Source organism: Tachyglossus aculeatus, chromosome 6 (assembly GCF_015852505.1).
Source record: "Tachyglossus aculeatus isolate mTacAcu1 chromosome 6, mTacAcu1.pri, whole genome shotgun sequence".
Taxonomy (NCBI): Eukaryota; Metazoa; Chordata; class Mammalia; order Monotremata; family Tachyglossidae; genus Tachyglossus; species Tachyglossus aculeatus.
In genome coordinates this window covers 15,794,692-15,810,837 of record NC_052071.1, presented here as the reverse complement: position 1 = coordinate 15,810,837, position 16,146 = coordinate 15,794,692, and the positions used below count along the sequence as shown (strand labels likewise).

General features: G+C 45.7%; 1 protein-coding gene across 2 annotated transcripts in view; it reads left to right on the top strand.

Moving 5' to 3' along the window:
- The window catches only part of COL4A5 (collagen type IV alpha 5 chain), a 125,964-nt gene that overhangs the window by 56,514 nt on the left and 53,304 nt on the right, over positions 1 to 16,146 (top strand). For both annotated transcript variants that reach the window (XM_038747869.1, XM_038747868.1), the window contains exons 4-19: positions 2,555 to 2,599; positions 5,559 to 5,603; positions 5,717 to 5,779; positions 6,396 to 6,449; positions 7,081 to 7,107; positions 7,460 to 7,540; positions 8,664 to 8,726; positions 9,827 to 9,862; positions 9,959 to 10,000; positions 10,174 to 10,266; positions 11,028 to 11,081; positions 11,191 to 11,247; positions 11,458 to 11,502; positions 11,663 to 11,716; positions 13,468 to 13,509; positions 15,704 to 15,836. In XM_038747869.1, the coding sequence (XP_038603797.1) occupies positions 2,555 to 2,599; positions 5,559 to 5,603; positions 5,717 to 5,779; positions 6,396 to 6,449; positions 7,081 to 7,107; positions 7,460 to 7,540; positions 8,664 to 8,726; positions 9,827 to 9,862; positions 9,959 to 10,000; positions 10,174 to 10,266; positions 11,028 to 11,081; positions 11,191 to 11,247; positions 11,458 to 11,502; positions 11,663 to 11,716; positions 13,468 to 13,509; positions 15,704 to 15,836 (934 nt within the window). The remainder of the gene's footprint in view (positions 1 to 2,554; positions 2,600 to 5,558; positions 5,604 to 5,716; positions 5,780 to 6,395; positions 6,450 to 7,080; positions 7,108 to 7,459; positions 7,541 to 8,663; positions 8,727 to 9,826; positions 9,863 to 9,958; positions 10,001 to 10,173; positions 10,267 to 11,027; positions 11,082 to 11,190; positions 11,248 to 11,457; positions 11,503 to 11,662; positions 11,717 to 13,467; positions 13,510 to 15,703; positions 15,837 to 16,146) is intronic.

Genomic DNA, 16,146 nt, shown 5'->3' with positions numbered 1-16,146 from the left:
GTCCAGTTAATAATAATAATGTAATTATGGTACCTGTTAAGTGCTTACTATGTGCAGGCACTGCAATAATGATAATAATAATTATGGTACCTGTTAAGCGCTTACTATGTGCCGGCACTGTTCTAAGCGCTGAGGTAAGGTACATGTTGATCAGGTTGGACACAGTCCCTGTCCCACGAGGTGCTCACACTTTTAACCCCCATTTTACCGATGAGGCAACTGAGGCCCAGAGAAGTGAAGTGACTTACCCAAGGTCACATAGCAGACAAGTGGAGGTGCCAGGATTAGAATCCAGATCATTCCTACTCCCAGGCCTTTGTTCTATCCACTCACCCATGCAGGAGTCGCTTGAGTGGGCAGAGGGAAGCCGAGCCATCTCCCCCTTCGGCCCTTTGAGGCTGCTGCTTCACTTGACATGAGAAGGCAGCCCTGGATAGAGAGACTCCACTGACCACAGGTCAGAACCAAGAACCATCTCAGGTGGCATGAGTTGTCCGAGAGTCAAAGACGCCATGAAGGAGGTGGCGGAAATTCTGTCCCCGTGATAGGGGAAAGGCGACCAGACTTAGCCCCCTTTTCCCTTTCCTCCTCTCCATCCCCCCCCCCCCCGCCCTACCTCCTTCCCCTCCCCACAGCACCTGTAAATATGTTTGTACAGATTTATTACTCTTTTTATTTCCTATTCTATTTTGTTAATGATGTGCATTTAGCTTTAATTCTATTTGTTCTGATGACTTAATAATAATAATAATAATAATAATAATGGTATTTGTTAAGTGCTTACTATGTGCAAAGCACTGTCAAAGCGCTGGGGAGGTTACAAGGTGATCAGGTTGTCCCATGGGGGGGCTCACAGTCTTGATCCCCACTTTACAGATGAGTTAACTGAGGCGCAGAGAAGTGAAGTGACTTGCCCAAAGTCACACAGCTGACAAGTGGCGGAGCTGGGATTTGAACCCACGACCTCTGACTCCAAAGCGTGTGCTCTTTCCACTGAGCCACGCTGCTTCTCCTTGACACCTGTCCACATGTTTTGTTTTGTCTGTCTCCCCCTTCTAGACTGTGAGCCCGCTGTTAGGTAGGGACCGTCTCTATATGTTGCCAACTTGTACTTCCCAAGCGCTCAGTACAGTGCTCTGCACACAGTAAGCGCTCAAGAAATGATTGAATGAATGGTACTAAAAACGTAATAGCATAATATCTCCTCTCCCCCCCCGCAAGCCTCAGTCCATCAGCCTTTGTTGTCCCCTCCTCGGTGGGCCTGGGCAAGGGGAAGGAGCGGATGTTTGGGGTGATTTCGATCCCCACTGTAGGCACTCAGAAAATAGCAATTCCAGAAGAGACCCAAGTGTTCATTCTTTAGTCGGAAAATGCGCCCTTTCCCCACTAGAGGGCGGTATTGTTTAATTTGTGGCCCAGAAAGGGCCTTACTATTCGTTATCACAGCTGGAGTTGCAAACCTGTATATATGTTTATACATATTTATTACTCTATTTTACTTGTACATATTTATTCTATTTATTTTATTTTGTTAATATGTTTTGTTTAGTTGCCTGTCTCCTCCTTCTAGACTGTGGGCCCACTGTTGGGTAGGGACCGTCTCTGTGTTGCCAACTTGTACTTCCCAAGCGCTTAGTACAGTGCTCTGCACACAGTAAGCGCTCAGTAAATACGAATGAATGAATGAAATCGTCTCTGCATGGAGTCTCTTGGCTAACTCTGACTTTCATTATTTTCTGTGGAGAGTGATTTCACCCAGTTCAGATTTTCCAAATCCTCAGACACTCCCTTCCCCCTTAATTCATTCAGTCATTCATTCAAACAATCAATTGTATTTATTGAGCGCTTACGGTGTGCAGAACACTGTACTAAGTGCTTGGAAAGTACAGTTCGGCAACATATAGAAATAGTCCCTACCCAGCAATGGGCTCACAGTGTATAAGGGGAGACAGACAGCAAAGCAGAACAAGTAGACAGGTGTCAATATTATCAAAATAAATAGAATTATATATATATATACATCATTAATTAAATAGATTAATAAATATGTACAAATATACGCAAGTGCTGTGGGGAGGGGAAGGGGGGCCGACCCACGCTTCCAGTGGTGTTCATTACACAGGAGCAGTGGAGTGTGAGCATTTTCACAATATTCTGGACTGTTCTCTCAGAATTCCTCATCTCGGGTCTCTGATGAGTCCTCAGAGTTTCTGAATAAGGTGGAAAAGGCCCAAAATATCAGCTTTCTGCCCAGTTAGACCCATGAAGCCTGGTCCCTCCCCCACCCCCTAAAATCTCAACCCCCTTTTTATCCTCCAACATCCAAAATGAAAAGTTGGCACTTCTGTGCCCGGAAGTCCCAGCAGAACCAGAAATGAGATTACAGTCAACTTCTTTAGCCAGTACTGCTGTTTCTTGGCCTTTTGTTTTCTATAATTTTACCATCTCCTTTGCAATTAAGGTACAAAAAAATTCTACTTTACTGTGTAGTAACCCTGACACCAAAGAATCTTGGGAGGACAAACTCTTAATATGTCTTTGTGGCATTTTGCAGGGTGATGATGGACTTCCAGGGCCTCTGGGACCCAAAGGGATCAGGGTAAGTAAAGCCATTCTGGTGAAAAATGTCAGATTCCAGGTCGTTGAGCAATCTATTCCCGCAAAATAGAAGTACAAGAAAGTAATAATAATAATGATGGTATTTTTTAAGGATTTATGTGTCATGTGTTCTAAATACGGGGGGAGAAACAAGGTTATCAGTTTGTCCCAAGTGGGGCTCACAGTCTTAATCCCCATTTTTCAGATGAGGTAACTGAAGCACAGAGAAGTGAAGGGACTTGCTCAAAGTCACACAGCTGACAAGTGGCGGAGCCAGGATTAGAACCCATGACCTCTGATTCCCAAGCCTGGGCTCTTTCCACTAAGCCATGCTGCTTCTCTTGAAGAGCGAACTGGCAAGAATGGCTTCAAAAAATTCATTTTGAAGCTCCCATAAAAGATTGGCTTCCTTTTGGGTAAAGCACTCATTCATTCATTCACTCAATCGTATTTATTAATAATAATAATAATGGCATTTATTAAGCGCTTACTATGTGCCAAGCACTGTTCTAAGCGCTGGGGAGGATACAAGGTGATCAAGTTGTCCCACGTGAGGCTCACAATCTTAATCCCCATTTTACAGATGAGGTAGCTGAGGCACAGAGAAGTTAAGTGACTTGCCCAGAGTCGCACAGCCAGTAAGTGGCGGAGCCGGGATTTGAACCCACGCCCTCGGACTCCAGAGCCCGGGCTCTTTCCACTGAGCCACGCTGATTTCTAGTGAGCGCTTACTGTGTGCAGAGTACTGTACTTATCGCTGTTTATTGTTACGTTGTACTACAAGTGCTTAGTACAGTGCTTTGCATCTAGTAAGTGCTCAGTACATACGACTGGATGAATGAATGAATGAGAACTCAGCACACCCAGCACATTGGACCTCTAAACGCCTGCACTGGAATCGCGCAGAGACTAAGCGAACTACAACGCGTGAAAAGTGATAACACTGAGTACAATGAGGAAGGTTACTCTGAAGAGAGTAATCCAAGGGAGACTCATCCAAGAAAGACTCAATCCAAGAAGAGACTCATCCAAGGGAGATGTGCTTTGGAGGCAACACATCCTGTGAACTTTCCTTTTTTTTTTTTTGGTATTTGTTAAACCCTTATTATGCATCAGCTCTACTCTGAGCTCTGGGGTGGATACAAGTCTTATCAGGTTGGACACAAACCCTGTAGGACGTGAGACTCACAGTCTAAATTGGTGGGGAGGGAACAGGTATTGAATCCCCATTTTACAGCGGATGAAACCGAGGTGTAGAAGTTAAGTGACTTGCCCAAGGCAAGTGACAGAGCAGAGATTAGAACCCAGGCCCATGCTGTTTCCACTTCTCATTCACTGACTCTCACCCTCCTTTTGGAGGATAAATGCATTAATCTCTCCCCCTCCTCCCCCTCTCCATCCCCCCCATCTTACCTCCTTCCCTTCCCCACAGCACCTGTATATATGTATATGTTTGTACATATTTATTACTCTATTTATTTATTTATTTATTTTACTTGTACATATCTATTCTATTTATTTTACTTTGTTAGTATGTTTGATTTTGTTCTCTGTCTCCCCCCTTTAGACTATGAGCCCGCTGTTGGGTAGGGACTGTCTCTATATGTTGCCAATTTGTACTTCCCAAGCGCTTAGTACAGTGTTCTGCACGTAGTAAGCAGTCAATAAATACGATTGTTGATGATGATGATGATGATTTTAAGGGTTTAAGTGGCTGAGACAAACAAGAGTCTCTTGCATCTGCCCTGCAGATCTCTGTTGGTTTGCCTGTCTGGGATCAGTAAAAATTCATCCTTCTACTTGGACCGTGCTCCCCACGTGTCCAATCTGATCAACGTGTATCTACTCCAGCACTTAGAATAGTGCTTGACACATAATAAGTCACTAACAAATACCATAATTATTAAAGAGAAGGCTCTTTGGTTCCTTCCTGGGGGTGCAGGGGCAGAGAAACCTCTTTAATTTAGCTATTAGTAAAAGAAAGGTTCCTCTCAGGATTGCACTTGGAGAGTTTCCAGCACCCTACCAGTCTTGGCTACAGGAGGCAGAGTCAAGCAGAGGCGTACCCATCCCATGGCTAGCATATGGAAGACAATCTGCTACAAGCCAAAATTCACCCTTGCTACACAGCAGCAGCATGGGAGAGTCTAGGGGGAGGTTTACTGCACAGAAGAAGGCAATGGTAAACCACTTCTGAATTTTTACCGAGAAAACGCTATGGATACACTACCAGAAGGACTGCAGGTGGAGAACGGGGCAGTCTGGGAGAGGTGTCAATGAAGTCACTATGGTCGGAGACGACTCGACAGCATAAGACAAGACAAAAGAAACACACAAACCTTTTTGGTTTTTGAAAAACACTAAAAAAAAGTAATAATTCCCAAGCACAACTTAGAACTTATGCTGCATTATGGCTGGTGTAGACTTTGGTAGCCTTGCTACCTGCTCCTTAAGCCATAGAAAAACCAGTATTCTGAATGTCAAATCAAAATGCCGGTCTCTCTTCAGAGTAACCTTCCTCATTGTCCTCAGTGTTATCACTTTTCACGCATTGTAGTTCGCTTAGTCTCGGTGCGATTCCAGTGAAGGTGTTTAGAACTCCAATGTGCTGGGTGTGCTGAGTTCTCATTCATTCATTCACCCAGTCGTATGTATTGAGCACTTACTATATGCAAAGCACCGTACTAAGCACTTGTACAATATAACAATAAACAGACACATTCCCTCCCCACAATGAGCTGACAGTCTAGAGTTGTTTTAAGGAGACAGTTCCTCAGAGTTACCTCAGACTGGACCGAGCTAGCCAGAGCTACTGAGAAGGCATAATTGAGTAGCTAAAGTCAGGGATTGAATCACCTGCTGTCCTGAATTCTCGATTCATTATAGAAGCTTCAGGGGATGGTTTCTCCTGGTTTGACTTGTCTCAAATTCCCTGATCTAACAAATATTTCCTCTCCTAGGGACCCCCTGGACTTCCTGGATTCCCCGGAACACCGGGACTTCCTGTGAGTAGGATTCAATTCTTCCTACCCTGCGCTCCTTTATTTAGAGTTTTAGCTTTGAACACGTTGCTCTCCAGGACGGTGGACTGGAAACAAAAATCTCCTTCTTTTTAAAGGGTATGCCTGGCCATGACGGAGCCCCAGGACCTCAAGGGATCCCGGGGTGCAACGGAACCAAGGTGAGGCTCCAGGTTCTCCCTGCGGAGATGGTGGGAAATGGATGCCGGAGGAGGGAGGGAGGAAGGGGGTGGACACTAGCTTATCTCCTGTATTTAGGAGGCTCGGTGTGGGATTGACTCAGGAGTTTGAATGTACGCATGGGGAGCTTCAGTGTAGGGTTGCTGTGGCCAGGGTTGAGAAGCCTCAGTGGATCCATTTCAACGCTGAACAGGGCACCCTAAAACCTGAAGCCGAGGCCCATGGAATCTGCATCCATTTGCCTCTCTCTTCATCCATTCACCTCTCTTTCAGTTGAGGGACTGTTCTACTGAGTACTATTTCCCGATCAGTTTGGCTTCTTCATTTTTGAGGGAAGGGTCCCATGTCGGTCCCTTGTATCAAGTGTAAAGCTGTGGGGGTGGAATAATAGTCCTTTTTTAGCAGGCTGAGGGGCACTGAAAACAATTGGCAAAACTGGTTTTGTGCAGGTTCATTTCCAGGTTTTGTAATGTGACTGCCCTCAACTGCCCACCCGTCCCAACACCCCTGGGCTCACAACGGGCATCCTCTCTGCCGGCCCCTTTGCATTACCAAGTAGGCACTCTTCTGTCACTTCCCCTTTTCTTTTCCCTCTAGGGAGAACGTGGATTCCCAGGAAGCCCTGGTTTTCCTGGCTTACAGGGCCCTCCGGTAAGTAATGACCTTAGGATTGAGAAGTCTTGCCTCTGAGGACAACATGGTGGAGAGGGGAGGCAGAAAACCTTTATAGGAAGCGGAGGCCAAACTAGTATCTCAATTATCTTCTCCTCCTGGTGAGTGAAGAAAGGAGTTTTTGGTCATTCACCTGAATCAACAACCTTACAACCTCCACCAGACCAAGTACTTCTATCTCAGGGAGCTTTTTTAGAAAGGAAGGTGTTTCTGTGCCAGTAGAAATGGTGATCTCTGCTCCTGGTCAGTGTTGAGTTGTTCTGCTTCTCGCCAGGGACAGTCAGTGGAGGAGTAGAACAACAGTCAGTGACGGGTGGGATTTGGGGGTGACTTGTGAGACTCATTAGCAAAGTAGCCTCTCATTAACAGGGGGCCTGATCTGCCTGGGGCAGGGGGAGGGCTCGGAGAAGGGGACAGGCTACAGGATTTCTGAGGAGCCTAGTATATCTGTCGTGCCCGAGTATTTTAGGGCCCTCAATTGCTCAGGGCCTAGCTACAACCGTTTCCCTTCTCATGGAGGAATTTTCTTCAACAATCTGCTCAATCCATCCAGTGCCTTTTTCAGAGGGGTGTGATCATTTTCACCATTAATTTTCTCTTTATAATCCAGGGACCTCCTGGCCTCCCAGGGATGAAGGTAAGTGTGTTTGTGCCGTGATCATTTCTCCCTTTAACCCATATTGTGGTGGGGGTGGGCAGCACATAAGTAGAGATGTTGGTGCTTATGTTTTAAGGGGTTGGGGTGTGTGTGAGGTACATTGTGGGGGCTGATCCTTTTGAGTCTGCAACTTTTATTAGCATGGGACTGCTGTGAGACCGTGGTTGCATGGAGGGCAATTCCAAAGTTTGCATAGGCTGAATCTGTGCATAGCTATCTGGTCCCAGGATCCTCGGGTTCACTTTCTCGTCCCCTGATGGACTTCTGGAGGTTGGCTGATGGGCAGGTGTGCAATGCCGTGATCTGCTCCTGAGTTAATGCTTTCTTTCAGGGGGACCCGGGTAGCATCATCACATCGTCGCTGCCGGGGCCAAAGGGTGATCCTGGGTATCCAGGCCTCCCTGGAATACAGGTAAGTGCCTAGAGTCTTTCACTGCTGAGAGCAGGTATCCCGCCCTTTTTGAGATTGGATTCTTGGTTTGTTAGGACTCAGAAAGGTCATTGCCACTGACATCTGTTTAGTAACCAACCAGGTCTGGAATAATTTCTTCTAGATTTATGAGAATTAGATGTTGACTTGATCATTTTCATTAGCTCTCCTTCTACATGCCCCTCTCTCTTCTCACCTTTTACACCACCCTCCCATCTCTTTACCCACCTCTCTGTCCCTCCGTTTGTTTCTCTTCCCATCCCTCCCCTCTCCCCTTTCTCTTCCCTGCTCTCCCTCCCCTGTCTTTAGTCCTGGATTTCTTGTTTCTGTTTTCCAGTCACTGCAGTTTACTTTTTAACTCCTCCCAGATTTCCTCTCCCAAAATAATTTTGAATAGTAGTAGCCCAAGAAAGATAATCAGTCAATGGTGTTTATTGAACACTTACTGTATGCAGAGCACTACTAAGCCCTTGGGAGACTACAGTCTGGAGGCCTTCCCAGACTGAGCCCCCTCCTTCCTCTCCCCCTCAACCTCCTTTCCATCCCCCCCGTCTTACCTCATTCCCTTCCCCACAGCACCTGTATATATGTATATATGTTTGTACATATTTATTACTCTATTTATGTATTTATTTTACTTGTACATATCCTATTTATTTTATTTTGTTAATATGTTTGGTTTTGTTCTCTGTCTCCCCCTTCTAGACTGTGAGCCCACTGTTCGGTAGGGACTGTCTCTATATGTTGCCAACTTGTACTTCCCAAGCACTTAGTACAGTGCTCTGCACACAGTAAGTGCTCAATAAATACGATTGATTGATTACAGTACAATGAGGTTGGTAAATATGTTCTCTGCTCACAACGAGCTTATAGTCTACCTACTCTAAGTCTGAGGAGAAAAGAAATGGACTCTATTTGCTGCACAGATTAGTTTTTCCCTTCATTGGTCTTGAGTATGTAAGGGTTGATGACATGGGAATTAAGGGGAAAATTCAGAAGTAGCAGTAGCAAGAACATTGACCACTGTCCTGTCAGCCTATCTGTGGTATGTGACTCCTTAAAGTTGGTTGTCAGTTTTAAAATCTGACTTTCTCTCTTTTAACAGGGTCCCCCTGGCCCATCAGGCATCCCGGGTCCACTGGGACCTCCAGGACCACCAGGTCTAACGGTAAGTCATTCTAACAGATATTTGACTGGCTTCTTCCAGCAGAGAAGGCTGCAGAGTCCTTTTCCTGTCCTTGATGTGCAGAGAGTCAGTCCAGTGGGTTTTGAATGCAAATTTCTCTTTGAGGGTGAGAAGGTGAAGGAGCTCTGAAAAGTCTGTACCGTTACTGACTTTACTGTTAGACTCCGTTAGTTCCCCCCAGCCCCCGCCATTTAACAGATGGAGGCCCATGGTTTAGGGCAGGAATGAGGGAAAATCAGGTTGGACACAGTCCCTGTCCTACATGGGGCTCACAATGTCTATCCCCATTTTACAGATGAGGTAACTGAGGTCCAGAGAAGTGAAGTGATTTGCCCAGGGTCACCCAGCAGACAAGCGATTGGAACTGGGATTAGAACCCATGATCTTCTGACGCCCAGGCCTTGCTGGTGCCAGAATAAGGCAGAACCCAACATTGAAATAGAGACTGGGCTTTGATTTCATAAGGCCCCTTCCTCTCCTCCCCTTCTAGTGCCATCAATCAGTCAGTCGATCGATCAGTCAGAGGTATTTATTGAGTGCTTGTTGTGTGCAGAGCGCTGTACTGATATGCTTGGGAGGGTACGGAGTTAGTAGACACATTCTCTGCCCACAAAGAGCTTACAGTCTAGAGGGAGATGTAGACATGAATAGAAATAAATAATTTACAATATATTATTTATGTGGTTTTATGAAATCCTTAGCCAAGATATATAATTGTACAGACTTTAAGGTCGTCCTCTGGACTGTAAGCTTGTCCCTCTGTACCATAAACTCGTTATCGGCGGGGAACGTGTCTGTTATATTGTTGTGTTTTACTCTTCCAAGTGCTTAGTACAGTCTCTATACATAGTAGGCATTCTAAGTATGATTGATTTATTGATTAATCAGCTACACTTCTGCCTCCTTCAGCCCTTTTTTATGTCTTCTAGCAATTGTAGTATTTAAGCACTTACTATGTGTCCTAAGCACTTGAGTAGGTAAAGTATAGATACAATCCCTGGCCCACATGGGGTGCACAGTCTTACGGAGAGGGAGAACACATATTTAATCATTTTTATTTTCTCTCCCTGTTCAATTTTCAGGGTCCTCCAGGTGCACCAGGAATTCCAGGACCAAAGGTGATTCTCTGTTCTTTAAAGTTGTTGTGGATGTTTCAAAGTCTCTGAGGCTGCTGATCATGAATTAAAAAAAAACCTTTTTTTTTATTTTTTCAGGGCAATATGGGTTTAAATTTCCAAGGACCCAAAGGTGAAAAGGTGAGGCGAGAGGGAGAGTTTTTGTCCTCAATTTTCTCCTCTCATAGCTATTTGAACTTGTTTTCCCTTCCCAGCGTGCTTTCTGCCTTGGTTCACAGGTTACAGTGGCACGACTGGTTGACATAAATGGTTTCCCTAATCTCTCTTTCTCTTTTTATTTTTCCTCTTGTTAGGGTGAGCAAGGTCTTCAGGGGCCACCTGGTCCACCTGGGCAGATTGGTGAACAGAAGAGACCTATTGATTTAGAGTTTCAGAAAGGAGATCAGGTGAGCGAATAGCAAGTCATGAAGTGCTGTCCCTCCTCTCAGGAATGCAGGATTCGGAGGACTGCATTTAGATTTTCTTCATAAAATAATAATAGTATTTGCTAAGTGCTTACTATGAGCCAAGCACTGTACTAAGTGCTGGGGCAGAGACAAGATCATTGTGTATGTTGTTAATAGATAGTTTGACCCATACTGCTTTTTCTTTTCCTTTTTTTTTTTTTTTTTGGTATGTATTAAACACTTGCCAGGCACTGTTCTAAACGCTGGGGTAGATACAAGGTAATCAGAGGTAATCAGGTTGAATATAGTCTGTGTCCCACGTGGGGCTCACAGTCTTAATCCCCATTTTACAGGTGAGGTACATGAGGCACAGAAAAGTTAGGTGATTTACCTAAGGTCACACAGTGGAGAATCTAGGTCCTTTTGACTCACAGGACTATGCTGGATCCAATATGCCACTCTGATTACCTACTGAACACTGTACTGGGCTCAGTCCCTGCCCCTGAAGGGCTTACAGTCAACTGACACGGTTGGACTAGCACAGATTGTATCTATCAGTGGCGATGGAATAAAAAACGGAAGCGGCAAAAATTCAGGGAGGGGTAGAAGGCAAAATAAATGGCATGCAGAAGTCAATATATCAATCTGGCGGTTATGGTGATGGAATAGGGATGGAAGGATTCATTTGGGATAGCCTGATGTAGCCAAACATGCATGTGAACCAATGTTGACTTCCTTTCCCCTCCGTCTGTTCTCGATAGGGTCTTCCTGGAGAACGGGGACCCCCCGGACAACCAGGACCACCCGGGCCTCCTGTGAGTTTCATCAAACCCCATTGTCACTCTAAGCTTCACCTTCGTAGAGCTGAATCACTGCATAGTATGTCCAGGAGCTGCATATAAGATGATGTTTGTGTGTTTCCAGGGTTCTCCAGGTGGTGTGAAAGGGGACAAAGGTGAGCAAGGAGAACCAGGAAAAAGAGTAAGTACTGAAATGGGTAACAGTTGGGGATAAAGCTTTAGTAATCTTCATATTCTCTTTCACTTTCCTCATCAGTTCCACTTAGAGTTATAACATGTTGTAATAAATCCAGTCTGACTCCTGTACCCCATGGGAGGGGATGGGGAAAGGGGCTTAAGGTCCCAGCCACTAACCATGTATATTTTTTTAAAATACTTTTGTGTTCTAAAGGGAAAACCAGGTAAAGATGGAGAAAGTGGCCTAACGGGCCCACAGGTGAGTACCTGCAGAGAGACACTCTGTTGGTTAGGGAGGAAATGGGAGTGGGAGGAGTTCCTGGGCAGGGACACTCTCCCACTGCTTCCTATTTTTAAATCTACTGTTCTGGATTTTTCTCTAACAAAATCTTCAACTTGTTGCCCCTTTCTCCTCAAAGGGCTTCCCTGGTGAGCGTGGTTACCCTGGAGTTCCTGGAAGGAATGGCGAAAAGGTGAGCATTTGGGGTTAGGTTGCTTCTAGCCTGGTGGATACAGTTGCCCAGTTGAGCTGGAGATCTAAATATGAAACTTCCAAGTTGCTGGCTTGAGTTCCACTGAGGGAATCCATCCCTTCTAGAAAATAAATTCCTAATTGGTAGGATAAAGGTGGAACTGGGGAATGCGGGGAAATGAGTGGATAGGAGAGGGGCATTACTGAAGCTTGCCCACTTAGAAAAGACTAGTTGGTTGAAAGTTAAGCTCATCTCCGAAGACTAGCATCACTTCGTACAGTACTCTGTAAGCAGTAAAGCACTCAATAAATATGATTGAATGAATGACACAGGCTTATTTCACCGAGTCAATCAATCAGTCGTATTGAGCGCTTACTGTGTGCAGAGCACTGGACTAAGCGCTTGGGAAGTACAAATTGGCAACATATAGAGACAGTCCCTACCCAACAGCGGGCTCACAGTCTAGAAGGGGGAGACAGAGAACAAAAGCAAACATATTAACAAAATAAATACAATAGATATGTGCAAGTAAGATAGAGTAATAAATATGTACAAATATATATACATATATACAGGTGCTGTGGGGAAGTGAGTCCCCCATAAGCACCTGATGTTAGCCCCATCCTCAGCCCTACAACATATACACACAAACACATCTGTAATTCATTTTAATATCTGTCTCCCCCTCTAGGCCTGTCAGCTCATTGTGGGCCTGGAATGAGTTGTACTTTCTCAAGTGCTTAGTACAACACATACTAAGCGCTCATTGAATACCACTGATTAATTGGTTGATAAAATTAGCCCCAGGGAAAAGTCAACTCTTGGGAGAGCATGTATTTAACCCTCATTTTACAGATGAGGAGAAAGAGGCCCAGAGATGGAAAGGGTCATCCAGCAGACAAGGGGCTGAGCTGGGATGGGAACCCAGGTCCCTTTAAAAAAAAAAAAAAAAACCTTTCAGTATTTGTTAAGCAGTTACTATGTGCCAGGAACTGTACTAAGCACTGGGGTAGATGCAAGCTAATCAGATTAGACCTAGTCCATGTCCCACATGGGGCCCAATGGTATATGAGTAACAGCTGAGTGCAACTCACTAAGCACAATGAGAAAGTCAAACAAAGGCAAGAAATACATTGCCTGCCCTCAGGGTGCTTACCCTCTAATGGGTGAGGGAGTCTAAAGTTCAGTTCCCAGTTAGGATATGTCTCATTGGAGAGGCTAGTCCATATGACTTCTCGAACCGGAAAGAGGAACCTTACAAATTGAGCACTTTCTGTGGCCTCTTTCTTGTCTTCCCCTCCCTAACACCTCCATGCCATTGCGGTCACTTATGTTTGAGGGGAGCAGATGAGCCTGATTCATTCATTCAGTCAGTCAATCATATTGAGAGCCTTCTGTGTGCAGAGCGCTTGGAAGAGTGCAACATAACAACAGGCATATTCCATGCCCACAGTGAGCTCACAGTCCATAGGGGGAGACAGACATTAATATAAATAAATAACATATATGCATAAGTGCTTTGGGGCTGGGAAGGGGGAGAAGTGATGGGAGCAAGTCAGTGTGATGCAGAAAGGAGTGGGAGAAGAGGAGAGGAGGGCTTAGGGAAGGCTTCTTGGCAGACACGTGCTATCAATATGCCTGGTGTTTGGGGTCTCTAGCAAATAGTTTTTGTCTTACCTGTTGCTAAAGGAAATAAAAAAACATTTCTACAAGCCTTTCTCAAATGCTCCGTCTTCCCATTTTCCCCACAGGGTCAGAAAGGAGACATCGGGCCAGTTGGACCTCCAGGACTGGTACTTTTTTTATGCTCCTTCTTGTCTCGTTCAGTTTTATTGGTATAGAGCCATTATTTTACCCTTGGAAAATGTGTGGTTTCCCCCACACATACTTCTTTTCCCCTAGGTATAATCGTAATAATTGTGGAATGTGTTAAGCCCTTAATTTTGTGCCCAGCACTGTATTAGGCCCTGGTATGGATTCAACATAATGTTGAACACAGTCCCTGCCCACATGGGGCTTACAGTTTAAAAGGAAGGGGGAGCATGTATTTAATCCCCTTTTTACAGATGAGGGAAAAGAGGTCCAGAGATGGAAGGGTCTCCCAGCAGACAAGTGTCTGAGTCGGATGGGAATTTTGGTATTTGTTAAGCTCTTATGTGCCAGGCACTGTACTAAGCTCTGGGGTTGATACAGGCTGATTGGATGTAGTCATCCCATGTCCCACATGGAGCTCACGGTCTTAATCTCCATTTTACAGATGCATGGAGAAGTTGAGTTGCCTAAGGTCACAGAGCAGCTAAGTGGTGGAGCTGGCATTGGAACTCAGGTCCCTTGACTCCCAAGACCATGCAACTCGTAATTCTCTTTCAAATTGCCTTTAACTGTGCCTAACACATTCCCAGACATAGCATGGCCTATTGAATAGAGGATGGGCCCGAGAGTCAGAAGGACCTGGGTTTTAATGTCAGCTCTGCCAGCTGTGTGACTTTGAACAAGTCACATCCCTTCTAGACTGTGAGCCCACTGTTGGGTAGGGACCATCTCTATATGTTGCCAACTTGTCTTCCCAAGTGCTTAGTACAGTGCTCTGCACACAGTAAGCGCTCAATAAATACGATTGATTCTCTATGCCTGTTACCTCATCTGTAAAATGGGGATTAAGACTGTGAGCCCCATGCGGGACAGGGATTGTGTCCTACCCGATTTGCTTGAGCTTCCCCCCCATCTATACCCAGTGCTTAGTACAGTGCCTGGCACATAGTAAATGCTTTTCAAAACAGGTTGAGAGTTAGCTGCGCTCCTTCCCAAATGATAGCTGGGGATCTGCGAAGCTTTGCCATAGTGTTGTTATTAGGGTGTCTTTCCCTCCGTTCAGTGCCTTTCTCTGTCCCGTTTTTGTCTCCATGTCCATTGCCTTAACAACCAACAGAGGGTAGCAGTACTTTTTTTTTTTCAAAGCCTCAACCCCAAAGCAAGTTGGAGCTATTTCTGCCTGGGCTGGGAGAAGGATGGGTTAGACACAAGGGTTTTCTCAATTTCTAAATGATCCTCTGCCTCCCCGCTTCCAGAGGGTACTTTTTAGGGGGCCTCCAAGTAAGTACAAGTGGAGAAAACCACCTTAAGTGTGGTTTGGGCCTTGTCGATGACCCCGACCGTATGGTACTGCTAAGGCAGAGGCAAGAACCGACTGTCATTTAAGGTTGGCGTGATGCAAGGGCACCGATTCCTAAAGAGGGGTGATGGGAACCATCAGTCCCACGGAATTGTGGAGATCGGGGAGAAGGTACTTCCCCCCCTGACCCCCATCCATCTGGTACGTGTGCGTCCCTAGCCATTTATGTGCCTGTGTTTGCCTGTTTGTGTGCGTATTTCTTTGGGTCTACCTCCCCAAGACCGTATGTGTTCATGCCTCTCCCTTTTTTTTCATAACCCTTTCAAGGACGCCAGCCTGGCACTTGAAATGAAAAAATGGCAACCCTCAGCTTTTATTTTATTAAAAGTTGGTGGGATGTTATGCTTAAGACAGGACGATGCAGCAGGAAAGGAGAGGATATGCAACCTACTTCATAGCCAGACCTACATTTGCAAGTTTATCTGCATAACTAACACCCCCTCCTAAACCGCCTTCACTCCTCCCCACCCCAAACAATGCTTTGGCCCCAGTGATCCCCTGATTTGGGTCTGAGAAACTCATTGCCTGGAAGCATTCAGGATTTGAGACGAAATTTTGTTTTGTTAGTCTGGCACCTTGCAGAAACATGAGTATGTAATTCCTCTCAAGCTCAGGGGTATCAGTCTGGTGATCCACAGTTTGGGGGCCAAGACTAAACCGAGAAGGTTCAGGAGGTAACAGCACGTTACGTGGGGTATCCAAGAGGAGAATTTGCATCGGTGGCCCTTACCATTACGGGTACAAGCCAGCGGAGCATTCTCAGTAGCTCTGCTTCCTCTCCCTCTCCCTTCAGCCTTCTCTTCTCGGTTACGCAGGTGATCCCTAAACCCGGGACCGGCGGATTCGTGGGAGAAAAGGGAAATATAGGTTTGCCGGGCTTGCCGGGAGAGAAAGGAGAGCGAGGATTTCCTGGGGTTCCAGGGCCTCCTGGAGTTCCTGGTCCAGCGGGTAAGAGATTGTGTGTGGGATTGTGCGGAGGGCAGGAGTGGGAGTGTTCACCTGGAGGTGATTTTGGGGGGCAGTGGGGGTCACTCACAACTCTCCTCTCAGGGTCCCCTCACTTGGCCTAGGTGCAGAGTCAAACAGAAGCGACTCTTCTCACTCATTAGACTGTCGTTGTTCAGTTTCCCAGACAAACCACCGGGCCTCCATCCACCTCCGTAGTTGTGCGGATTTTGCAGTAAACTGGAGGCTTAACTCTTCAGCCCTATGGGAGGAAGTGGGTTTATTCAGGCAGAAAGCAGGTGAAACAAGAGCC